The sequence below is a fragment of the Rhinolophus hipposideros genome (assembly GCF_964194185.1).
Source record: "Rhinolophus hipposideros genome assembly, chromosome: X".
NCBI lineage: Eukaryota > Metazoa > Chordata > Mammalia > Chiroptera > Rhinolophidae > Rhinolophus > Rhinolophus hipposideros.
This window is the reverse complement of record NC_138046.1, coordinates 54,728,496-54,755,577: the sequence shown is the minus strand read 5'-3', so window position 1 is coordinate 54,755,577 and position 27,082 is coordinate 54,728,496. Positions and strand designations below refer to the sequence as shown.

Here is a 27,082-nt window from a genome sequence, read left to right as displayed (position 1 = left end):
GATGGGCGGGGGGCGGGGGTGGGTATAAGGGGAAAGTGAAGGGATTAGGAAGCAGCTGGTAACCCCAAGATAGCCTCAGGGTTTTTTGAAAATTAATTTGGGGAACGTATTCAATAATGTTATAAAGATTTTGTTGGGTATCTGATGGACAGGTGTCCTATGTGGGAGACCACCTCAGGGATACTGTGGATGCCTGATCATGGAATTGCACACCAGAAGCTAAACATTAATGAATGCCAACTATAATTTTATATATATAATGTGATGGCTCAGTGCGAGGTCGGAGGGATAGTGGATGGGGGAGGGGGGTTCACAGTGTGAGGGATATAAAGGATGAACATCTAAGTATCACCTTGTCTTGTACACCTGAAACGAATAGAATAGAATAGAATAGAATAGAATAGAATAGAATAGAATAGAATAGAATAGAATAGAATAAAATTAAAAAGGTTAAAAAAAAGAAAAAGAAAAAGAAGACAGAAAGAAATGGAAAGACATTCCGTGCTCATGGATTGGAAGAATCAACACAGTTAAAATGTCCATATTGTCCAACCAATATACAGATTTAATGCAATCCCCATCAAAATCCCAATGGCATTTTTTAAAAAGTTTATTGGGATGACGATCTTAGTGAAATTACATAGATTTCAGTTGTACAATGCTGCATTACATCACCTATAAATCCCATTGTGTGTTCAACACTCATAGTCAGTTCTCCTTCCATCACCATATATGTGATCCCCCTTACCGTCATCTCCCTCTCCCCACTCCCCTAACCCTCTGATAACCACGAAACTATTGTCTGTGTCTATGATTTTTTCTTTCTGATTTGTTTTTCTTGTTCTTTTCTTGTTTTTGGTTTAAATACCACATATCACTGAAATCATATGATTCTCTGCTTTTTCTGTCTGACTTATTTCGCTTAGCACTATTCTCTCAAGATCCATCCATGTTGTCACAAATGTTCCTACATCATCTTTTCTTACCACCGAACAGTATTCCATTGTGCATATATATCACAACTTCTTTATCCATTCAACTATCGAAACACATTTTGGTTGTTTCCATGTCTTGGCCACTGTAAACAAAGCTGCAATGGAAATTGGAGCACACGTGTTTTTATGGATAAATGTTTTCAGATTTTTTGTGTAGTTACCCAGGAGAGCGATTGCTGTGTCATATGGTAATTCTATTCGTAATTTTTTGAGGAACCTCCACACTACCTTCCATAGCGGCTGCACCAGTCTGCATTCCCACCAACAGTGTATGAGGGTTCCTTTTTCTCCACAGCATCACCAACACTGGTTACTATTCGTCTTGTTGATGATAGCCATTCTGAATGGGTTGATGATAGCCATTCTGACTGGGTCTCATTTTGGTCTTTATTTGCATTTCTCTGATGATTAGTGATGTTGAGCAGTTTTTCATATGTCTATTTGCCATTTGAATGTCCTCTTTAGAGAAATGTCTCTTCAGGTCCTCTGCCCATTTTTCAATTGGGTTGTTTGATTTTTGTTGTTGAGTTTCATAAGTTCCTTTTATACTTGGGATATTAGCCTCTTATCAGAGGCACTGTTTGCAAAAATCTTCTCCCATTCAGTCGGTTGTCTCTTGATTTTGTCGATGGTTTCTTTTGCTGTGCAGAAACTTTCAAGTTTCATATAGTCCCATTCATTTATTTTAGCTTTTACTTCCATTGCCTTTGGAGTCAAATTCATAAAATGCACTTTGAACCCAAGGTCCATAAGTTTAGTACCTATGTTTTCTTCTATGCAGTTTATTGTATCAGGTCTTATGCTTAATTCTTTGACCCATTATGAATTAATATTGGTACATGGTGACAGACAGCAGTCCAGTTTCATTCTTTTGCACGTGGCTATCCAATTCTCCCAGCACCATTTATTGAAGAGGCTGTCTTTCCTCCATTGTATGTTTTTAGCTTCTTTGTCAAAAATTATCTGTCCATATTGATGTGGTTTTATTTCTGGGTTCTCAATTCTATTCCATTGGTCTATGTGTCTGTTTTTCTACAAACACCATGCTCTTTTGATTAGTGTAGCCCCTCAATACAAGCTAAAGTCAGGGAGTATGATACCTCCAGTATTGTTCTGTGTTCTTGAGATTGCTGTGGCTATTCGGGGTCTTTTGTGGTCCAAAACAAATCTGATGATTTTTTGTTCTATTTTTTAAAAACTGCCATTGGGAGTTTGGTGAGGATTGCATTAAATTTCTATATTGCCTTGGGTAATATGGCCATTTTAACTATGTTGATTTTTCCAATCCATGAGCATGGAATATCTTTCCATTTCTTTGTGTCTTCTTCAATTTCCTTCAAAAATGTCTTATAGTTTTTACCATATAGGTCCTTCACATCTCTGGTTAAGTTTATTCCTAGGTATTTTATTCTTTCTGATGCAATTGCAAAAGGAATTGGTTTTTGTATTTCTTTTTCTGAGATTTCATTGTTAGTATATAATAATGCAATGGACTTTTCTCCGTTGATTTTGTATCCAGCCACTTTACTGTATTCGTTGATTGTTTCTAATAGCTTTTTGGTGGTCTTTAGAGTTTTCTATATATAGCATCATGTCATCTGCAAAGAGTGACAATTTAACTTCTTCATTCCCAATTTGGATGCCTTTTATTTCTTTCTCTTGCCTGATTGCTCTGGCAAGGACTTCCAGCACTGTGTTGAAAACCAGAGGTGATAGGGGACAGCCCTGTTGTGTTCCTGAACATAGAGCAAAGGGCTTCAGTTTTTCACCATTAATTATGAGATTAGCTGAGGGTTTGTCATATATGGCGATTATTATGTTAAGGTATTTTACTTCTATACCTATTTTATTAAGTGTTTTAATCATAAATGGATGTTGTATCTTGTCAAATGGTTTTCTGCATCAATTGATATAATCATATGATTTTTGTCCTTTATTTTGTTTATGTGATGTATCACATTGACGGATTTGCGGATGTTGAACTATCCTTGTGCCCCGGGGATGAACCCCACTTGGTCGTGATGAATCATCTTTTTAATGCATTGTTGTATTTGATTTTCCAGAGTTTTGTTTAGGATTTTAGCATCAGTATTTATCAGAGATATTGGTTTGTAGTTTTCTTTTTTTGTGTTGTCCTTACCAGGTTTTGGTATCAGGGTAATGTTGGCCTCATAAAATGAGTTAATTAGTACGGTCTCTTCTTCAATTTTTTAGAAGAGTTTGAGAAGGATTGGTATTAGGTTTGGTAGAATTCACTAGTGAAGCCATCTGGTCCCGGACTTCTGCTTTTGGGAAGGTTTTGGATGACTGATTCAATTTCATTACTGGTAATTGGTCTGTTTAGATTTTCCATTTTTTCATGGTACAGCCTAGGGAGGCTATATGTTTCTAAGAAATTGTCTATTTCTTCTAGGTTATTAAATTTGTTGGCATATAGTCCTTCATAGTATTCTTGGATAATCCTTTGTATTTCTATTGTGTCTGTGATAACTTCCCCTTTTTCATTTGTGATTGTGTTAATTACGCAATGGCGTTTTTTAAAGAAACAGAACAAAAAGTCATCAGATTTGTTTGGAAGCACAATAGACTCCGAATAGCCAAATTAATCTTAAGAAAAAAGAACAATGCTGGGGGAATCACACTCCCTGACCTTAGTTTGTACTACGGGGATACTATAATCAAAACAGCATGGTATTAGCAGAAAAACAGACACATAGACTAATGGAATAGAATTGAGAACACAGAAATAAAACCACATAAATATGGACAGATAATTTTTGACAAAGAAGCAAAAAACATACATTGGAGAAATGGCATCCTTTTCAATAAATGGTGCTGGTCGAATTGGATAGCCATGTGCAAAAGAATGAATCTGGGTTGCTACTTGTCACCATGTATCAAAATTAATTCAAAATGGATCAAGGACTTAAGCTAAGACCTGACACAATAAACTGCATAGAAGAAAACATAGGTACTAAACTTATGGACCTTGGGTTCAAAGAGCATTTTATGAATTTGACTCGAAAGGCAAGGGAAGTAAAAGCTAAAATAAACAAATTGGACTATATGAAACTTAAAAGCTTCTGCACAGCTAAAGAAACAATCGACATAATAAAGAGGCAACCAACTGAATGGGAGAAGATTTTTGCAAACAGTGCCTCCGATAAGGGGCAAATATCCAAAATATACATGGAACTCATGAAACTTAACAATAACAAAACAAACTACCCAATTGAAAAATGGGCAGAGGACCTGAAGAGAGATTTCTCCAAAGAGGACATACAGATGGCAAATAGACATATGAAAAAATGGTCAACATCACTAATCATCAGAGAAATGCAAATAAAGACCACAATGAGATATCACCTCACCCCAGTCAGAATGACTATCATCAACAAGACAAATAGTAACAAGTGTTGGAGAGGCTGTGGAGAAAAAGGAACCCTCATACACTGTTGGTGGGAATGCAGACTGGTGCAGCCATTATGGAAGGAATTGTGGAGGTTCCTCAAAAAATTATGAATAGAATTACCATATGACCCAGCAATGCCTTTCCTGGGTAAGTTCCCAAAAAATCTGAAATCATTTATCCATAAAGACACGTGTGCTCCCATGTTCATTGTAGCTTTGTTTACAGTGGCCAAGACATGGAAACAACCAAAATGTCCTTCGATAGATGAATGGATAAAGAAGTTGTATATATACACTATGGAATACTATTCGGTGGTAAGAAAAGATGATATAGGAATATTTGTGACAACATGGATGGATCTTGAGAGTATAATGCTAAGCGAAATAAGTAGACAGAAAAAGCAGAGAACCCTATGATTTCACTGATATGTGGTATATAAACCAAAAACAAGAAAGAACAAGACAAACAAATGAGAAACAAAAACTCATAGACACAGACAATAGTTTCATGGTTACCAGAGAGCAAGGGGGGTGGGGGGTGGGTGATGAGTGTAAGGGGGATCAAATATATGGTGATGGAAGGAGAACTGACTCTGGGTGGTGATCATACAATGGGATTTATAGATGATGTAATACAGAATTGTACACCTGAAACCTATGTAGTTTTACTAAGAATTGTCACCCCAATAAATTTAGTAAAAAAAAGAAGCGAAAATTGGTAGTTATAAAATAGTCATGGGGATGTAAACTACACCATAAGGAATATAGCCAATAATATTGTAATAACTATGTATGGTGTCAGATGGGTACTAGATTTATCGGGGTGATCATTTTGTGAGTTATATAAATGTCTAATCACTGTGTTGTACTCTTGAAACTAATATAATATTGTATGTCAACTGTAATTGAACAATAAAACTGTTATTTTTTAAAAAATGTTGTTTAGGTGTGGAGCCAGAGTGGGAACTGCATTTATTCGAGTCATGCACTGAATGCTTTATGTAAATTATAGCCTGACAATTCTATGAAATACTTAGAACTATTAGCCACATTTTATAGATGAGGCACAGGTAAGTAAATGCAATTAATTCAAACTCAGATCTGTTTAAAGCCATGCTTCTCACTATAATGCCAAAATCTTCAGCGCCTGGATCCTTCCAGTCATTTGAAAACCATAAGTCTAACCATGTGCATGAAGAGCTATTCATAGAGTATTCAGGAATTCCCCACCCCAGGGACAAATCTTTTGCCTCTAATAGAACTAAACTATTCATAAATAACTGTGACAACAATGCTTCACTCTTTTTAAGACCTCTTGTCTTTCTTAAGCATTTTCTAGAACCATTTACATCAAACTGGTTAGTGGCAACTTTGCAGTCATAATGAGCCACAATCTTCCTAAAAACAAGTTTTAAGAACACATCCCTCTTTCTGTTACATCTATTTCAAGCTAACAAATTAACAACAACAAATCCACTTAGATTAGTATCAAAATCCTCAGCAACAAAAAGTTTAGTGTGGTAAGTGACTGAATGTGGCCAGTTTCTGTTAAGGTTTCTCATTCCCTATTGTGGTGGAATAATGTCTAAGGAAATATAAATAGGATAAAGATGAAAAACTGTTGGGTTCTGAATAAGAGTGCTGAGGAAAAGTAGGATCTTTCAACACAGTAGTGAAGGAAATAAAACGGCATGGTGCTAACTGGGAGGGAGATGGCATGATACTGAGGACAAACTAGTAAAATTTTATGACTGACTTTTGAGATCTGAAAACCTAAGGGCAAGGTGCTGTGGAATTATGGCTTGGATAGCTCACCTAATGAAAGGGTTTTACATGCCCAGGAGGGTCTCAAAAGGGTAGTCTGTCCAGCTGCCCTGTACATTTTAAATTTCAAAAAAAAGTGTCTGTCTGGAGGCTCTATATTTATCTTATGACTCAGCAGCAGAAACAGGTGGCTGGGCCTTTTATCTTTCTATTTTGAATCTTTTTTCCCCAAATGTACATATTGTTATTGTATTTATGATTATTAAAAGAATATAATAAGTTTATGGAAAATGGAAAAGGATGGGAAATTATCAGAACAAAATTAAAATACAAAATCCCAATTATTACCCTGTTTAATTTACCAATCCCCTTCCCAATTTGGTTTTAAGAATTGAATTGCAAAGGAAATGGTGGCTATTAGTGACTAGGGTTGGGGTGGGAGGGTGGGGCGAGGGAAGACTGCTACCTTTTTGTTCTTGTGGCTTAGAAGAGGATGAGTAATCCTCTCTGCGAATACAGCCAGTAAAAAAGTAACAATGGTTAACACGTCGATGGGAAGATGCAGCCCTTCTCTGGTTATTAGACAAAGGCAAATTTTATTGACAGGGAGAAGGGGCCACTTTTGACCTCTGGAATTAGCAATGACAAAAATGAGTGACAGGGCCTGGTGTGGTGGAGGGTGTGAGGTTAGTAACCCTTTCCACTTCAGCAGCACAGCTGGTGGGAGGGGAAAGTGGGGACCAGAGTTGGAGAATGACATAATCCTCACGTGACCAAGAGATGACGTGAAGTCCTTATATTCCCGGGCTTCTTTCTCCACTGGGTACCAGCTCCTTACTGCCCTGAAGGCAATCGTGCTTGTAGCCAGGAGAAGGAGGACATAAATTCCTTAAATCCCAGCAGGTTGGTGTGAGGGACCAGCTGGGGCCCCTGGGGTGGTAATGGTTGGATCCTGTGGCTTTCCCCAAATCCCTGCAGATTTATCAGAGATAATTGTATTTTTTTAAAGGGGGCGGGGGTGGAGGCGGCAGGCGGGAGTAGGTGGAAGTCTGTGAAAGACACCCAGAGATTCAATGATAGTTTAGAAATAATCAGTTTCTCTCAGATTTGCAAGCTTTCCCTTTATCCTTACTTATCCTTCTCTCTCCAGTTCCGTTGGAGGAAATGAGGTGTGGGCTGGTGTGTGGGAACGGCTGGAATCCTGGGGTGCAAACAGAGAAATTTAGAGATAAATTGAAAATAATTTGTCTTATTCAATGCTGGCCTGACAGAGATGCAGCGGGTGGGGAGAGAGGAAACTGTGGGCCTTGCAAGCACTAGGCCTGAGGGTGAGGGGTGGGAGGTGGGGTGGAGACCGAGATCCAGGAGGAAGGGATATGAACAGGAAGGTAACTAGGAGATAGGAAATTTTAGGAGACGATGGTTATGAGGATCCCAGATTCAAGATAATGTGCATCTTATGTCTGAGGCTGGTGGATCCCCAGAGAACTCTCTCCTCCCCTCGCCTTTCCTTTCTGTCTGCAGGTCCGAGGGTCTGTGTTCAGACATCTCGGGGCAAGAAAAAGAGGAGGAAACTATCCCAAATTATCACAGGTCAGTGTGAGCGAAGCACTTAAACAGGGTCTCAGGTGGGAGTTGGGAAATGAGAGAGCTGGGTAAAATGTGCAGCCTCACAACTCTGCTGCCCTCCTCCTGCCCATCAGAGAGGCCATTAGCCTTGTCTGTAGGAGAAATGGTGGGTTGTTGAGGGAAGAGAAAGGAGACGGAGGTGGGGTAGTAGGAAGGGGCGGCATCTCAAACTTCTGAGGGCTGGACCTGTGTGGCAGAGATGGCGATTAAGCTAGCAGCTTGTTTCAAAGAGAAACTGACAATCCTGAATCAAAAGAAATGAAGCAATCTTATTCTACATTTTCTCCCTGGCCTTAAGCAGGAAACATCATGCAAAAGCCCTGCAAAGAAAACGAAGAAAAGCCCAAGTGCAGCGTGCGGAAGAGAGAGGAAGAACGCCCCTATGGAGAATTTGAACGCCAGCAAACAGAAGGGAATTTTAGACAAAGGCTGCTTCAGTCTCTTGAGGAATTTAAAGAGGACATAGATTACAGGCATTTTAATAATGAAGAAATGACAACAGAGGGCGATGAGATGGAAAGGTGTTTGGAAGAGATAAGGGGTCTGAGAAAGAAGTTTAGGGCTCTGCATTCTAACAACAGGCATTCCCGGGACCGTCCTTATCCCATTTAATGCATCACTCCTCTGAATTCAGCTATTTTCTGTTATTAACATAGCCACCAGCGGGTTCTTTTTGTCTGCATTTTCTTGCTAAATATTTGCTAACATTTTACTCCAATCCTGCAATGTTCCTTTAATTTACACATGACTCTTGGTACCAACATCTCGTCTTTTGACCCAATCTCATTCGTTTAACAGGATGTTTTATTCATTTGCATGGGAAGATGCTCATTGTATATTGTAAAGTGAAAACACATTGCAAAACATTATAGATACATATATAATGTACATTTACATGTGATATAATGCCAAAAAAAAAGTTTGAATTATTATTCACCAAAAAGTGAACAGTGACTCTCTGGGATCTGTACTTTGTTTCTTTTTTTGCTTATCGGCATCTTCTCATTTTCCAAAGAAAATGAATATGTGTGTGTGTGTTTATTACTTGTGTCACACAAAAGACTAAAATAAACAGACATAATAAAAGAACTTGTCAGTCACCTTTGAAGGACAGTGAAACACTTAATAAACTCTTAGAGCTATAAAAAAGAAATGTAAGCTTTAAACAACCTCTAGATCTCTTAGCCAGAGGAATAAAACTGGCAATGATTACAGATGTACTTGCTTAAGACTTGATCTTTTTATGGGGAAAACATTTGAATCACTGGGCTGCTGTGAGGAAAAAAGGTGACTGACCTGTGCTTGGTGGGCTCTTGTCCCCACCTGTGCATACAGAATCCCAACCCGCTACGGAACATCAGTTATTTGAGGGAGGGCCCTGACATGACTCAACCTGTGCTCAGGAACAAGTTCAACAGGCAGGGAGGTGGGGGATTCCATGCCAGTCCTCTGCTGGTGAGCTCCACCTCAGTCTCCTCCCTTGGGTCCTATCATGCCTCTAGGCACTGCTGCCTCTTCCGCCGGGTCTTTTGCTCTCTGCTAGCCCCACAGCTTTTGGGGCACTGGAATCCTCAAGTGCCAAAACCCCATGGAGTTACCTGGAGTCTCCAATGGGTTGAACCCCCACTCTGTTTTCCGAAGCTTCTCTCTGCTTTATAGTGACACTTAACACAGGTAGGGACTGTTCCAGAATTGCTTGGGCCGTGATGTCTTGCAGAGTTCTTAGCAAAACAGCCCCTTCTGTTTTTAATCCCAGGACCCCTCCTCTCCATAGGACTCAGATACGATGAGTCCGTTTTGGGAGCTGGACTGCGATAGAAGTTTGAGTGAAAGGTATAATGCTTTAGTGAGAGCTGCTGCCCTAAATCTAAGGACTAAGGTTGTGTCTTGCTTCTCTTGTGACATGATTTCTCCCTGAAGGCTCCTGGTGGGCCTGCCTTAAGGGTTCAGTAGATTCTCAGGGTCATGTATAAATTACATAAAGTGATTCAAGAAATAGATCCAAAGGAACAATCTCTTTCTCTCCATTTCTTCCCTTGTTGAAGCATATGTAAAAATTCTTTGTAAGACTGATTAGATAGATAGATAGATAGATAGATAGATAGATAGATTTCATATTATATATGGAAATATATATATACTTTTAGTGCATATATACACATATATACACATATACACAAAAACATGTATACAAGTGGACACTGGTCAACATTGCTCAAGCAGTAGTTCACCATAATCAGAAGTATCTGGGCACTGACGGTAACCACTTTGACCACCTCTTGTAATTACAGAAGTCAAATGTGACTTGTGTTCACCTTTTGTTATTGCTATATATTGAATATTACAATTTTAATAGTTTTTTTCTTTCTTAAAATGTATATACACTTTTTGGCACCCTCTGTATGTATTATATATTTAGTGTATATATGTGATATATATTTTTTTAGTCTTACAAAGTATATGTATGGATAGATAGATAGATATACACTTCAGTGTTTTTTCCTAACTGTACTTTTTGCACTTTGTATCTCAAAGTGAAGACTATGTCATATATTTCATTATACTTTTATTGATCAGTGCTGTGATTTACATATAGTGGGTACTTCATAAACGTTAATTAGAATTCTAGTGTTCTTGAACACTAATAGAAATTTAGTGTTCTATTTCTGATTGTGTAAAAGAATCTATTTCTCTAGAAACTGTAACTTACATTTTCAAAAGGAACCCAACAGGAAAGGGATTATTCCCCAAGTACAGTTTATCAAATTACTGTAACATTGTATAACAGATGTCTCTCAAAATGAGAGCTCTTTACATTATAATCATCTGGAGTGCTTATTAAAAATGTAAAATTCTAACACATAGTTCCCTGTACATACACATACGCTTACAAACACACTGAGTCAGAATCTTTGTGTCTTTGGCATTGGAATCTCTTTTTTTGGGTTCTCATGAAATCATGGTCTTCATTACTGCTTCATAAACCCTAACCATAGACCCCGTTTCAGCTGAGCAGTATATAAGGAGTCTCCTTGTAATCAAAGAGTCTAATGGTTTATAATTCATAATTAAGAGCCTGAAAGTTAAAATGGTGGTTATCATAGCCTGAAAATTGAGGGTATTCACTAAGTAAATCTGTAGAGAATAAACATTATTCAGCCTTAATATGAGGCGAAAAAGAAAAAAAAATAAAAACAAGTTGTTATCCACTTATCAAACAGGCAAATGTTTACTTACAATACTCAGTTTTATTGAGCATATAGGCATTCTTCTACTCAAAGAGAGAGTAAATTGTTACATCCGTTTTTTTTGCTTCTAGTCACAATAAATACCAAAAGTTGTATATCTTGGATACTCTATGACCCAACAATTCTACTGCTTGGAATTTATCCTGAGGAAATAATCATAGTGGTGAGCAAATCTTTAGCAATGAGTATTTTTATTTAAGGATTTAACATATTTGTAATGATATTTTTAACCTAAGAATCAAGTACGTGGACTATCCAATCCAAAGAAAATAAACACAGAGTCCTACATATCACATACACAAAAATACATCCCACATGGATTAAAGATGCAATGTGAAATACAAGAATAAAATATTGCAATAAAAATTAAGTACAAAAAAATGTATAATCTTGTGATGTGATTATCTTCGTAAGCATGAAAGAAAACCCAGAAATTATAAAGGAAAACATATAAAAGGTCCAAAGACAAGAAATAGCCTGGGAAAAAACATTTGCAGTACTATGACAAATAATGTAAAAATATCTCTAATACTCCAATAGCTTTTATAAATGAAAAACAAAAATATAAACAAATAAGTAAAAATATGTACATCCATGTGACCCAGCACTTACACTGTTTTGTATTACCATAGAGATACATGTACACAGGAAAGCAAAAATGGATGTCTATTTTGACATTGTTTGTAAGCCAAAACATTGAAAATAGCTCAAGTCATCAAAAGGGAAAGATTAAATAAACTGTGGTCTATCTATACCAAAAAAACTACACAGTAGTTAAAAAGAACGAGATTATTATATTGAAGCATCTCCAGGAATATTAAATAAAGACATTATATGTCTTCATGTTGCTATTGTCACAAATAACATTGTCACAGAAAATGAATTACTCAGCTCATCTTAATATACTGCTTTAACCACACCTCCAATTTCAATCTCCTCCCCATAATTAAGCACTTATCAGTTTGATGGATATCCATCTAGAAATTTATATGTTTCTGTTTTGCATTTTAACTAAACATTATAATATTACATTATGACTTTCAGGTGCTCTTATTTATGAATTATAAACCATTAGGCTCTGATTATGAGGAGACTCCTACATAGCTCAGCTGAAACAGGGTCTATGGTAATTGTGAATATTAACACAGCTTTACAATTATTGTTTTATGCATTTGGTTTTAAGGTCATATAGGAAAAAACAGGAGTTACAAACCAAATATGCAAAACAACTTGCTTTTATATTTACCTGTGTGGCTATCATTACTGTTGCTGTATATTTCTTCATGCGATTTTGAGTTACTTATGTGTGTCTTTATTTCAGCTTGGAAGTCTTATAAGACTTTCAGAGGTCAGTAAATACAAATACAAATGAATTTACTTTCTATAGTTTGAATGTAACTTACATTATTAAAATCATTCCCTTGTTAATTAACATTCAAATTATTTCTATGTTTTGCCCACTTAAAAGCAATGCTGCCTGCAATATTAAATTACTGGTGCTTTTACTTGTGTTCTCTTATATTTCCCAGCTTCCCTTGCTCATATGTTGGGGCCATCAAATGTAATATAAGATACTTCTAAGGCCTATAAACAACGCTGGGTGATCTCTCCACTCTCCTTTCAGTTAACTCGGAAACTATATGTGCCATCTTGAACACATGACTGTGAAATGAATGTAGGCTAGAAACTCAAATAATCAATGGAGTGGAGCCATGCAAGAGAGCCAATAACTCTCTTTGAACTATGACTTGAAGGACTAATAAATTGTTTTAAAGCCACTGATATAGACTAGTTCATCTTAATATACTGCTTTAACCACACCTCCAATTTCAATCTCTTCCCCACAATTAAATTCTTACCAGTTTGATGTATATCCATCTGTCATACAGCGTGTCATACGGGGTCTCTTCTCCCGCTCCCCACATAAGAATGCAGGACATGGTGAGGCCAAAAAGGAACACCCACGGAGCCATAGGTAAGGGAGTCATACCACTATCTTGCTAGCACCCATTTTCTGCTAGCGTAGCCACAGCAGTTATATTAGTGGCCAATGGCTTACTGGTTATAGCTGACAGCCAACTAGCCACAGCTGATGGCCATCCAATCACAGTTGATAGCCATTTACTGCCTGAGCCAGCACCTTTCCATGTAAGGCCGAGAGCCTGGAAACTGCCCTCTAGGGCTCTGTCCCCACACCATCTAAGAAATTTGTATTTCTGTTTTGTAGTTTAACTAAATATTATAATATAACATCTACTGTCCTATTGTTTTTTTCTTCATATTCCTGGAGATGTTTCAATATAAAAATCTCATTCTTTTTAACAATAGTATAGTTTTCTTGGTGTAGAAAGACCACAGTTTGTTTAAACTTTCCCTTTTCTTGATTTAGGCTATTTCCAATATTTTGGCTCTTACAAACAATGCCACAATAACATTCATCTATGCTTTCCAGAGCACATGTGTACAAATATCTCTATGGTAATAGAAAGTAATGGAAGTGCTGGGTCATACGGCACGTACATATTTTTACTGGCTTGTTTATTTACCCCAATGTATGCCATAAACATATTCATCACCTCCAAAATCCTGATGAATATTGATGTAAAAATCCTCAACAAAATACTACCAAACTAAGTTAGCAGACCATTAAAGGGATTTTATGTCATGATTAATTGGAGTTTACCCACAAAATGAAAGGGTGGTTTAACATATGAAAATCAATTAATGTAACATACATTACATTAATATATGAAAAGAAAAAATACATTATCATCTCAATTGTTGCAGAAGAAGCATTTGACAATCTCCAACACCCTTTTATGATAGAAACACTCAAAAAATTAGGAATATAAGAGGATAGTCTCAACATGATAAAAGGCATTTATGAAAAACTCAATACTAAATAATACTCAATAATGAAAGATTGAAAGTTTTCCATGTAAGATCGGAATCAAGACAAGGTTGCCTTCTTTCATCAATATTGTACTGGAATTTCAGGCCACAGAAATTAAGCAAGAAAAAAAAATTAATCAAGTCCAAATTGGAAAGGAAGAAGCAAATTATCTTTATTTGCAGGTGGCATGATCAAATATATAGAAAATTCCAAAGAATATGCAAGAAGGTGACTAGAGCTAGTAAATGAATTGGGCAAAATTGCAGGATAAAAGATCAGCCGTCCAAAATCAGTTGTATTTCTATACACTAGCAATGAGCAATCCAAAAATAAAATTAAGAAAACAATTCTATGTACAAAAACATAAAAAATAGTAGAATACTTAGGAATAAATTTAAACAAGACAACTGAGGACTTCTACACAGAAAATCACAAAACTGCTGAAAGTAATTAAATAAGACCAAAATAAATGGAAATATACCTGTGGTCATGGATTTGAAGACAGAATATTGTTATGAGAATAATTCCCAGGGCAATCTACAGATTCATTGCAATTCCTATCAAAATAAGAACAGTCTATTTTCCCAAAATGGAAAACTTAATAGTAAAATTCAAATGGAATAGCAAAAAATCTCAAATACACACACACAAAAAAAAAACCTTGGGAAAAAAGTAGGAAGACTCACACTTCCTTATATCAAAACCCTACAAATGTATAGTAATCAAAGCAGTGTGGTATTGTCATAAAGGTGAACATATAAATAAATGGAATAGAACTGAGAGTCCAGAAATAAACTCATACATCTATGGTCAATTGATTTTTGACAAGGGTAATGAGTCTATTCAATGAGAGAAAGAATAAGCTCTTCAACAAATGAGATTGAAAAACTGGATATCCACATGTGCGAGTATGAGGTTAGACCTCTATCCCACATTACACTAAAAAATAAACTCAAAAGGAGTTAAAGACCTAAACATAGGAACTAAAACCATAAAATTTTTGGAATGAAACATAGGAGTAAATCTTCATGACCTTGTATTAAGCAATGGATTCTTTAAAATAACACCAAAAGCATGAGCAAAAATAACATAAAACACAGATAAATTGGAGTTCATCAAAATTAAAAACTTTTGTGCATCAAAGAACACTATCAAGAAAGTGAAAAGACAACCTACAGAATGGGAGAAATATTTATAAATAATATATCTGATTAGGGTCTACTATTCAGAATATATAAAGTACTCCTACAACTCTACAACAAAAAGACAAACAACCCAATTAAAAAATTGGCAAAGAACGTTAGTAGACTTTTCTCCAAATATATATTTGACCAAAAGTAATATAAAAATATGTTCAACATCATCAGTCATTAAGGAAATGCAAATCAAAACCGCAATGAGATACCTACCACTTCACATCCACTAGGATGCCTCTAATCCATAAAACTGAAAACAACACCTTGGTGAGGACTTGGGAAATTTTAACCCTGTAGATTGCTGGTGGGGATGTAAAAAGATACAGCACTTGGTAGGATGCCTTTTTGTTTTATTGATGGTTTCCTTTGCTGTGAAAAAACTTTTTAGTTTGATGTAGTCCCACATGTTTATTTTTTCTTTTGCTGCCCTTGCCAGAGGAGATACATCAGTAAAAATACTACTAAGGGTAATGTCTGTGAATTTACTTCCTATATTTTCTTCTAGGAGTTTTATGGTTTCTGGTCTCACATTTAAGTCTTTAATCCATTTTGAATTTATTCTTGGGCATGGCATAAGAAGGCAGTCCAGTGTCAATTTTTTTGCATGTATCTGTCCAGTTTTCCCAGCACCACTTATTAAATAGACTGTCTTTACCCCAGTGTAAATTCTTGCTTCCAGTGTCATAGATTAAGAGACCATATATGCATGGATTTATTTCCGGGCTCTCTATTCTGTTCCATTGATCTGTTTTTATGCTAATATCATGCTGTTTTGATTACTGTAGACTTGTAGTAGGTGGAATTGCAGATTGGTGCAGCCACTATGGAAAAAAGTATGGAAGTACCTCAAAAAATTGAAAATGGAACTACCTTATGACCCAGCAATTCCACACTTGGGTGTCTATCCAAAGAAACCCAAAACACTAATTCAAAAAAATATATGCACCCCTATGTTTATTGCAGTACTATTCACAATAGCCAAGATATGGAAACAACTGAAATGCCCATCGATAGATGAATAGATAAAGAAATAGATGATTAGTGAAAGGGGTAGTATATGAGAGTAAAAGGGATCAAATATATGCTGATGGAAGGAGAACTGACCCTGGATAGTGAACACACAACATGATATATAGATGATGTATTACAGAATTGTACACTTGACATCTATGTAACTTTACCAACAACTGTCACTCCAACAAACTTTAATTTAAAAAAATAAAAGCACAAATTGGTAATCACAATATTGTCGTGGGGATATAAAAGACAGTTTGGGGAATATAATCGATGTTGCAAAGATTTTGTAGGGTATCAGATGGGCACTTACCTTATTAGGGAGAACACTTAATGGACAGTATAGATGCCTGACCACTGTACTATATACCTGAAGCTGAAGCTGAATAATACTGGATGTCAACAATAACTTAATAAATATATAGCCACAGGATGTGAAGTATAGCATACGGAATAGGGTCAATGGAATTGTAACAGCTATATATGATGTCAGAAGGGTAGTAGATTGGAGGAGGGAGGTTATCACTTTGTGAAGGGTGTAAATGTCTAACTACTACATTGTTTTGTACACCTGAAACTAATAAAGAAAAAAAGGAAGTCCACCACACATTTTAGGGTATGAACTTTTCTAGAAGCATCTCCTTTGGGCGAGCACTTGATGCTTCTCATTAAATAAAAGACAAAAATAGAAAAAAAAAGAAAGATGATTGGATAAATTAGATTTGATAGAGTGACGTCATAGGAATGGCGGCAGCGGGGCGCACTTTTTCAGTTCTCCTCCGTGTCATATCACAAATGGGACATCTATAACCCATCAAAGGACTCTCTGCTCATCACGCAGAACCGCTAAGAGACTCTTAAAGAATAATTGAAGGTGGGCAAACTGGGCAAGCAGGGGAAGAGGAAAAGGAGTGGAGTAGGGATGCATCTGCATCTGTGGCTGTGGAAATGCGGCTTGCATGTGCGGCTGTGAAAACGCAGCTGGCATCCGCAGCTGCAAAGACGCAGGGGATCCCAGGACAGAACAGAGAATACAAAAGCCAGGAGGTGGGCTCTTTCCCTGCATCTCACAGTTGATCTCTCCCGCCAAGGGGAGCAGCCAGTTGGGCCCTAGGTTGGACAAAGAACATAAACTCCTAACCTGGGCTCTTCTCCCCACTCTCCCAATACAACCCCTGCCCTTCCAGAGATTGAAACTGGCCCCTGAACTGAGGAGTAGTGTCAGATTACAGAGGAGCACTAGTGCTCAGGCTCTGGGAAGACCGGTGTGCAGCTCTGACCCAGGGAAGAGGCTGGGAAGACTGTGATTTTTGCTGGACTACGAGAGAAGAGACTCCTCTACCCCAAGCCACCACCTTTTCTGGCCTGCGGGAAGAGTGTGACACGGCTGGGCTGGGAGAGAGAAGAACCCTCCATCAACAGCCCCCAGCCTTTCTGGCCTGCCTAGAGCAGGGCAATTACAACTGCTGAGGCACTCCCATGCATCAGCAGTAGGCAGCAGACGAAGTTCTGGGCTTTTAGCAGCTCAGAAAACTCCCGCCTGCTACACACACACACACACACACACACACACACACACCGGAAGAAGTGCCCTAAGACTCAGTAGAAGTAGACACAGGGCTGGTGGTCCTACTCTCAGTGTGCACATGTGCAGGCAAGAACAGAAACTGCACTGACTTTGTAGAAACTACCATCCAGACCCCTCAGTCCCACGCATCTAAATCTGCAGTTCCAACGTCACTCTGGGCAACACGTGACAAGCTCTGCCTACACAATATACAGAGGACTCTTTGGTACATCAGAGGACAACCTGGAGATTACTTGGTGGCCTTAAGCCAAGACTGGTGCTGCTTTTTGTTTTGTTTTGTCTTTACATTTTGGATAACTTTGCCTGTGTTGAGTGGGGTATGTCGGATATTTTTACATGTGAATGTATTTGATTTTTTCTTTCTTGTTGTTGTGGTGGTGGTGGTGCTTGGTGATTTGCTTTGTTCTGAAATTGCCCTACCAGGGCCCAGCTTAAGAGGCACAAGATTCAACACACCTAGAGGACAACTCCAGACCAAACCAACTACTACCAGGTTTGACCTACAAGTGACAAACCCAGAGGGAATTCTCTACAGGCACAAGAGCCCATAGAGGCCAACCCACATTTAAATGGTCAACCCTCAAGCAGCAGAACACCCTGCGTTGGTCAGAGCTAAGTCTCACAACTAGTCAGCCTAGGAGTTAACCAAACCTGCTCACAAGTAAAAAGCAATGAAAGATCTTCTTTAACAGGACAATACACACAATGCAAAAGTCACCTTTGGAGCACACGCAGAGGAGAAATGAAGTAGTACAAGTCAAATATAAAGGACACATACTACATAAGATAACCCAGCAAGAACAAAGAACTCCAGGGGATCTATTTAATACATCTAAGCAAACACAGAGAGTCAGCCAGAATGGGGAAACAAAGAAACATGTCCCAAAAAAAAGAACAGAAGAAACCTCCACAACTGGAACCAAATGAAACAGAGGTAACCAAACTATCAGAGACACAGTTCAGAACACTGATGACAAGAATGTTTCAGAAGCTTAGAGACGACATAAATAAGGATGTAGAAATCATAACAAACAACCAGTTAGAACTAAAGAACACAATTACCGAAATTAAGAACTCACTTGAAGGAATTACCAGATGAAGCAGAGGATCGAATCAGCGACTTAGAAGACAAGTTAGCAGAGATCACCCAAACAGAACAACAGAAATAAAAAAAGAATAACAAACAATAAAGATGGTTTAAGAGACCTCTGGGATAACATCAAGCACAACAAAATACACATCACAGGAATACCAGAAGGTGAAGAGAGGAAGCAAGGGATTGAGAACATGTTTGAAGTAATAATGTCCGAGAACTTCTCTAACCTGATGAAGGAAACCAACATACAAGCCCAGGAAGTACAGAGAGTTCCAACCAGGAAAAACCCAAACAGGTCCTCACCAAGACACATTATAGTTAAAATGGCAAAGCTTAAAGACAAAGAGAGAATCCTAAAAGCAGCAAGAGAAAGACAGAGGGTTACATACAAGGGAACTCCCATAAGACTATCAAATGACTTTTCTACAGAAACATTGAAGGCCAGGAGGGAGAGGCAGGAGATACTCAAAGTGATGGAAAAAAGGCCTACAACCTAGATTGCTTTATCCAGCAAGGCTATCATTTAAATATGATGGAGAGTTAAAGAACTTCCCAGAAAAGAATAAGCTAAGGAAATTTATTACCACCAACCCAACATTGCAAGAAATACTAAACGCACTTCAGTAAATAGAAGAAAGATGAAAACAATCTAACTTCAAATAAAAAATGGCAATAACTATGTACCTATCAATAATCACTTTAAGTGTAAATGGATTACATTCTGCAATCAAGAGACATAGGGTGGCTGAGTGGATAAGAAAGCAAGACCCTTGTATATGCTGTATAGAAGAGACTCATGTCAGATCAAAAAACACACAGAGGTTGAAAGTGAAAGGTTGGAGTAAGATATTTCATACAAATGGAAATGAGAAAAAATTTGGAGTTTCAAGAGTTATATCTGACAAAATAAACTTTGAAATGAAGAACATATTAAAAGACAAAGATGGGCACTATATAATAATAAAGGAATCGATCCGACAAGAGGACATAACCATAGTAAACATCTATGCACCTAACATAGGAGCACCTAAATATATAAAAAGATATTGACTGACATAAAGACAGAGATCAACAGTAACACTATCATAGTAGGTAACTTCAACACACCTCTGACAGGGGTCAGGTCTTCCAGACAGAAACTCAACATGGAAACCACAGCATTAAATGACACATTGGACCACTTGGATTTAATTGATATTTTCAGAGCATTTCACCCCAAAGCTGAAGAATACACATTCTTCTCAAGGGCACATGGAACATTTTCAAAGATAGAACATCTGTTAGGACACAAAACAAGTCTTAATAAATTTAAGAAAATTGAAATCATACCAATTGTCTTCTCTGATGACAGTGCTATGAACCTAGAAATGAACTACAGGAAAAAAACTGGAAGACACACCAATTCATGGAGACTGAATAACATGTTACTAAATAATGAATGGGTCAACCAGGAGATCAAGGAAGAAATCAAAAGATATCTCGAGACAAACGAAAATGAAAACACCACGACCCAAAATCTATGGGATGCTGGGAAAGCAGTCCTAAGAGGGAAATTCATAGCATTGCAGGCCTACCTAAAGAAACAAGAAACATCATTAATCAACAATTTATCTTCACAGTTAAGGAACCTGGAAAAAGAACAGCAAAATATGCCCAAAGGAAGCACAAGGAAGGAGATAATAAAGATCAGAGCAGAAATAAATGAAATAGAAACCAGAAAAACAATACAAAATACCAATGAATCTAAGAGTTTGTTCTTAGAGAAGATAAACAAAATTGACAAAACTTTAGCCAGACTCATCAAATGAAAGAGAGAGAGGACCTAAATTAATAAAATCAGAAATGAAAGAGAAGTGACAACAGACACTGCAGAAATATAAAAAATTTTAAGAAATTATTATGAGCAACTACATGCCAACAAATTTGACAATGTGGAAGAAATGGACAATTTTCTACGCATACAACCTTCCAAGGCTAACTCAAGAAGAAACAGAAAACCTGAATAAACTGATTACCACCAGGGAAATGGAATCAGTAATGAACACTCTCCCAACAAACAAAAGCCCTGGACCAAATGGCTTTACAGGTGAATTTTACAAAACGTTCAAGAAAGAATTATCACCTATTCTCCTCAAGCTCTTCCAAAAAATCCAGAAGGAGGGAAGGCTCCCAAACACTTTTTACGAAGCCACTATCACCCTGATCCCAAAAGCAGACAAAGACAACACAAAAAAAGAAAACTACAGGCCGATATCTCTAATGAACATAGATGCAAAAATTCTCAACAAAACATTAGCGAACAGAATTCAGCAATACATTAAAAAGATCATACACCATGATCAAGTGGGATTCATCCCTGGTATGCAGGGGTGGTTCAACATCCGCAAATCAATTAATGTGATACACCACATTAACGAAATGAAAAATAAAAATCACATGATCATATCAATAGATGCAGAAAAAGCATTTGATAAAATACAGCAACCTTTTATGATAAAAACCCTTAAGAAAGTGAGAATAGAGGGATCCTATCTTAACATAATAAAGGCCATCTATGACAAACCCACATCTAACATCATACTCAATGGGGAAAAGCTAAAACCATTCCCACTAAGATCAGGAACAAGACAAGGTTGCCCACTTTCTCCACTTCTATTCAACATAGTGCTGGAAGTTCTAGCCACAGCAATCAGACAAGAGAAAGAAATAAAAGGCATCCAAATTGGTAAGGAGGAAGTAAAATTATCATTATATGCAGATGATATGATACTATATATAGAGAACCCTGAAGACTCCACCAAGAAACTATTAGAACTGATAGATGAATTTAGTAAAGTAGCAGGATATAAAATTAATATTCGGAAATCAGTTGCATTTGTATATATCAATGACAAAATATCAGAAGGAGAAATAAAAAAAACAATTCCATTTACAATTGCTCCAAAGACTATAAAATATCTGGGAATAAATCTAACCAAAGATGTAAAAGATCTGTACTCAGAAAATTATAAGACACTGAAGAAAGAAATGAAAGAAGACGTAAATAGATGGAAACACATTCCGTGTTCATGGATAAGAAGAAATAATATAGTTAAAATGTCCATACTGCCTAAGGCAATATACATATTCAACGCAATTCCTATCAAACTATGAAGGACGTTTTTCACAGAAATAGAACATATAATCCTAAAATTTATATGGGACCGTAAAAGATCCCGGATAGCCTCAACAATCTTGAGAAATAACAACAAAGTGGGAGGTATAACGATACCTGATTTCAAACTATACTACAAGGCTACAGTAATCAAAACAGCATGGTACTGGCATAAAAATAGACACATAGATCAATGGAACAGAATAGAGAGTCCAGAAGTAAATCCATGCCTATATGCCCATCTAATCTACGACAATGGAAGCAAGAACGTACGATGGAGTAAAGACAGCCTGTTCAATAAGTGGTGTTGGGAAACCTGGACAGACACATGCAAGAAAATGAAGCTGGACCACCTCCTTGCACCATATACAAAAATAAATTAAAAATGGCTTAAAGACTTAAATGTAAGATCTGAAACCATAAAATATCTAGAAGAAAATATAGGAAGAAACTTCATGGACATTACCCAGAGTAAGATTTTCAGTGATATATCCCCTCGCGCGAGGGAAGTAAGAGAAAAAATAAACATGTGGGATTACATCAAACTGAAAAGTTTTTTCACAGCAAAGGAAACCATCAATAAAACAAAAAGGGATCCTACTGAATGGGAAAAGATATTTGCCAATGATATATCTGATAAGGGATTAATATCACAAATCTATAAAAAACTTACTCAACTCAACTCCAAAAAAACAAACAACCCAATTAAAAAATGGGCAGAGGACTTGAGGAGACATTTTTCTAAAAAGGACATACAGAAGGCAAGAAGACATATGAAGAAATGCTCAACCTCACTAACCATCAGAGAAATGCAAATAAAAACCACAATGAGATACCACCTCACTCCAGTCAAAATGGCTATTATCAATAAATCAACAAACAACAAATGCTGGCGTGGATGTGGAGAAAAGGGAACGCTAGTGCACTGTTGGTGGGATTGCAGATTAGTGCAGCTACTATGGAAAACACTATGGAGGTATCTCAAGAATCTGAAAATGGAACTACCCTATGATCCAGTAATTCCACTCCTAGGCATCTACCCGGAGAAATCCAAAACTCCAATTCAAAAATCAGTATGCACTCCTATGTTTATTGCAGCACTTTACACAATAGCCAAGATATGGAAACAACCGAAATGCCCATCGGTCGATGACTGGATTAAGAAGCTGTGGTACATTTATACAATGGAGTATTACGCAGCCATAAAGAAGAAAGAAATCTTATCATTTGCAACAACATGGATGGATCTAGAGAACATTATGTTAAGTGAAATAAGTCAGAAAGAGAAAGACAAGTACATATGATCTCACTTATATGCGGAATCTAAAGAAAAGAATATGTGAATGAACTAATCAGAAACAGTTTTGGGGACACAAAGAAAAAACCGAGAGTTGTTAGATGGGCGGGGGGGGGGGTTGGGGATAAGGGGAAAGGTGAAGGGATTAGGAACCAGCTGATAACCACAAGATGGCCTCAGGGTTTTTTGAAAATTAATTTGGGGAACGTATTCAATAATGTTGTAAAGATTTTGTTGGGTATCCGATGGACATGCGTCCTATTTGGGGGACCACCTCAGGGATACTGTGGATGCCTGATCATGGCATTGTACACCAGAAGCTAAACATTAATGAATGCCAACTATAATTTTATATATATAATGTGATGGCTCAGTGTGAGGTAGGAGGAATAGTGGATGGGGGGAAGGGGGTTCACAGTGTGAGGGATATAAATGATGAACGTCTAAGTAAAAAAAAGGAAGTTGTGGTATATATACACAATGGAATACTATTCGGTGGTAAGGAAAGATGATATAGGAACATTTGTGACAACATGGATGGATCTTGAGAGTATAATTCTAAGCGAAATAAGTCAGACAGAAAAAGCAGAGAACCCTATGATTTCACTGATGTGTGGTATATAAATCAAAAATAACAAAAGAAGAAGACAAACAAATGAGAAACAAAAACTCATAGACACAGACAATAGTTTAGTGGTTACCAGACGGTGGGGGTGGTGGAAGATGAGGGTAAGGGGGATCAAATATATGGTGATGGAAGGAGAACTGACTCTGGGTGGTGAACACACAATGGGATTTATAGATGATGTAATACAGAATTGTACACCTGAAATCTATGTAATTTCACTAACAAATGTCACCCCAATAAATTAATATATATATATATAAGCCAATGCTGTCACCATCTGGATAGTAGTCTTGTAAATTTGCACTCCTAAAATATATAGAATAACAACATGGCCTTCATTATAATTAAGATGATAAGTGGCTGACTCCAGCTGTTCAAATCAACATTTTATTTTATTCATCATTTACTTTAAGCACTCTTCACCCAAATGGAATCATGCCTGAGTCTCTGGAGAGCAAAGGACCTATAAGTAAAATAAGAGAGGCCTCTTTATACTAAGACCTTAGTTAAGACATCAGTTACCGAGGTGCACTTTTGTGGTACCCACCTTCATAAGTGTAACAATGATCTCATAGAAATCAGTGGGGCTTTGTCCCCCTGAGGACTCCAACACATCAACCACTGTCAGGAGAATGAAAAAGATAAAGGAGAAGTGACAGTGGTATCTAGAAGACATGGTGATATTCAGAGGAGGGTGGCACCCACTTCTCAGCTGCCTGAACTTGTTCCTGAGCACAGGTTAGGTATCTCTCAGCCTTCCCTGAGTATCTCTGTGGTCTGAGGTTCTGAAAGGGCAGGGGATTTGGGGTAAGGTTCAGACCTCATCTGATTCACTCAGCAGCCCTGTGAGGCAAAGCGTATTCCCTTTTCACAGAGGACAAAGGTGACCTTTTAGAGTATTGTAATGGTAATAAAAACTAAGGTTACATTGCTAAATAATGAGTTCTAAAAACTTGAAATGCATTTTTGTTCTTTTAACAAGTTTGTATTAAATGATACTTTAAAAATGGTGATTGACACATTGTCTTTATTATATTTAGGGATATAAATAATACATACTAATTTGGAGAAAATAGTTATCAAAGAGAAAAAAATTAAATCATTCACAATTATGCCATATAAACACCTGCATTTGAGTACACATGTACTTTAAGACACTTTGTTATTATATGTAATAAATATACATGATTTAAAATGAAGCAATGATATATTTACACACTGCTTTGTAAGTTTTAAAATTTTAAATACATAGCAAATATCTCTCTATTAAAATGAGTGAAACACCTCTGTTGACAAAGAAAGACTTGACTTGGTCAGAATGTAATATTCATATAGAAGCTGGCAATGCTAAAAGTTTTGAAACAATACTGAATCAGCAAAATTACATCAGGAAAAGGCAAAGAAACAGAAAGCAAGGTTGAAAGGTAATGGTAATAAACTCAGAGTAAACCTCAGTTTTCAAGGCAAAAGGAAACACACCCTGGTGGTGATGATGAGGGTGTTGGATCCCCATTAAAGCTATGTGGACTACACCTAAACTTCATTGCCCTGAGTTTAACTCTCTCATCTCCTCCAGGCACCATTCCAAATCATCTGCATCTCCATTTATCATGTTAATATTATTGACAAGCTAAATGGACACACCTCCTCTAAAATCCCTAAGAACTGGAGCCCAACCCCCTCTAATACTGCCTTCAGGCTCCTGACTTCATGCCCTCCCATAGGACGAACTTCATCTCCATTCTGCACAGAGGCCTGTTCCACAGCTTGTTCTTTCTTTTCCTTTTTTTCCTGGAGAATATTTTCCATGATGAGATACCCCATACACACTCCTCGCCACCACCACCCCCACTTATTCCACTTTGGACTCCGTGACTCCTAGGAGACAAAAGGCAAGCGAAAGTACTGCATACTTGGTGGAAGGATCAGGACCGAGGACAGAGGTCCTACTATGCACCTTTCAAGATTCAAGAGCCCAGTTTTTCAAAGGGTTTTGTAAATTCTGTTTTTCCCACCTGAGAGGACTTGTGTGCCCTCTAGGGGGCCTCCAGCGGGATCTCCTCTCGCCTGCTCGCTTCTCGCCTCCTTCCTCTGAAGCTTTCCATTTTCCCTGTAGATCCTTTCCCAGGCCTATGTAGGCACTAAAAGAAAGGGGAACCTCAAACTGCTGACCTGTGCCTACCCTTGCTATTTCTTCCCCCTCCTCCACCCCTTCTCTTCCCCCTCTTTCTCCCGCTTCTCCTCCCTCCTCCTCCCTTTCCGCATTCTCGCTGAGCGGGGAGCAGCCCTGACCCTCTGGCCCCTCAGACCTGCTGACAGGGTGGGGGAAGTGGGGGCTGCTGCAGGTAAGACCTCAGTGCAGTCCCGCCGCTGCTGGGCCCATTCTTGGACTCTCCCTGATCTCCCAGCACCATGTATCCCTTTATCGTTCCTTATCCTCCCTCTTTCTCTGAAGCCATCTTCAGCCTCTGGTACTCCTCGTCGTTTAAATACTCACAATGGTGGAAGAGAGAGGACTATTTGAAATAGAACTTTCACTCTCCATGTCTCTCAGTCCTTCTCCTGTGATTCTTTTCCACACCCCTACTACCAAAATATTTTGCACCAAAATGGGTATGGGACATGGGGAGTGGGGCTTTTATGAGTGGAAAGCTTTCCAGCATACACCATATACCCATATTCATACACCGCTTGCCCCCAAGACCATCCAAAATGGAGGTAAAGAAGGGGTGTCAAGAACACATACTGATCCACTTGAGATTTCTACTCTCAGCCGCCAGCCATCCCGGTGCCCGGGTTACCTAAGGCTGCTCCAGTCGGAACAAAAGCCTCCGGCATTCTGGGACGATTGTTTTTTCTCACATTCCTTGACCAGAAGATTTTCCTCCTCTGCAACAGGAGTCATTACTTAGGGGATACAAAAGACAAGAAGAAGGGGATTTGGGCCCAGGTAGACTCCCTTCCCGTGACTGCCATGTCACAGGGGCGTTCAGGCTCCCAATCTCCCCTCCCACTCAAGCAGGGCAGCGGGAACCCTCAACCCCTCCTCCCAGTCACCCGAAACTGGAAGGAATGTCTCTTTTTCCACTTTGGAATTTCAGGAGGCCAGCTGTAGTATTTGGCTGTCTCTAATCATCAGGGAGAGGCAGCATTTTTTCGTGACATTATT

General features: G+C 38.0%; 1 protein-coding gene across 2 annotated transcripts; it reads left to right on the top strand.

The window, feature by feature from the left end:
* Nucleotides 1-6,980: 6,980 nt before the first annotated feature.
* On the top strand, nt 6,981-8,769 carry TCEAL7 (transcription elongation factor A like 7). Of its 2 annotated transcripts, none has more exons than XM_081043182.1 (3): nt 6,981-7,073; nt 7,695-7,763; nt 8,101-8,769. In XM_081043182.1, exon 3 carries the CDS (start codon nt 8,109-8,111, stop codon nt 8,409-8,411), a length of 303 nt encoding a protein of 100 aa, XP_080899308.1. In that variant the 5' UTR covers nt 6,981-7,073; nt 7,695-7,763; nt 8,101-8,108; the 3' UTR covers nt 8,412-8,769. The 2 variants fall into 2 exon arrangements, with proteins under 2 accessions (XP_080899308.1, XP_080899309.1); XM_081043183.1 differs by having other exon boundaries at nt 8,098-8,769.
* The last annotated feature ends 18,313 nt before the right edge of the window (nt 8,770-27,082 follow it).

Excerpts from the sequence above, each read along its gene's own strand:
- TCEAL7 (XM_081043182.1), top strand. The coding sequence starts at position 8,109 with ATGCAAAAGCCCTGCAAAGAAAACGAAGAAAAGCCCAAGTGCAGCGTG.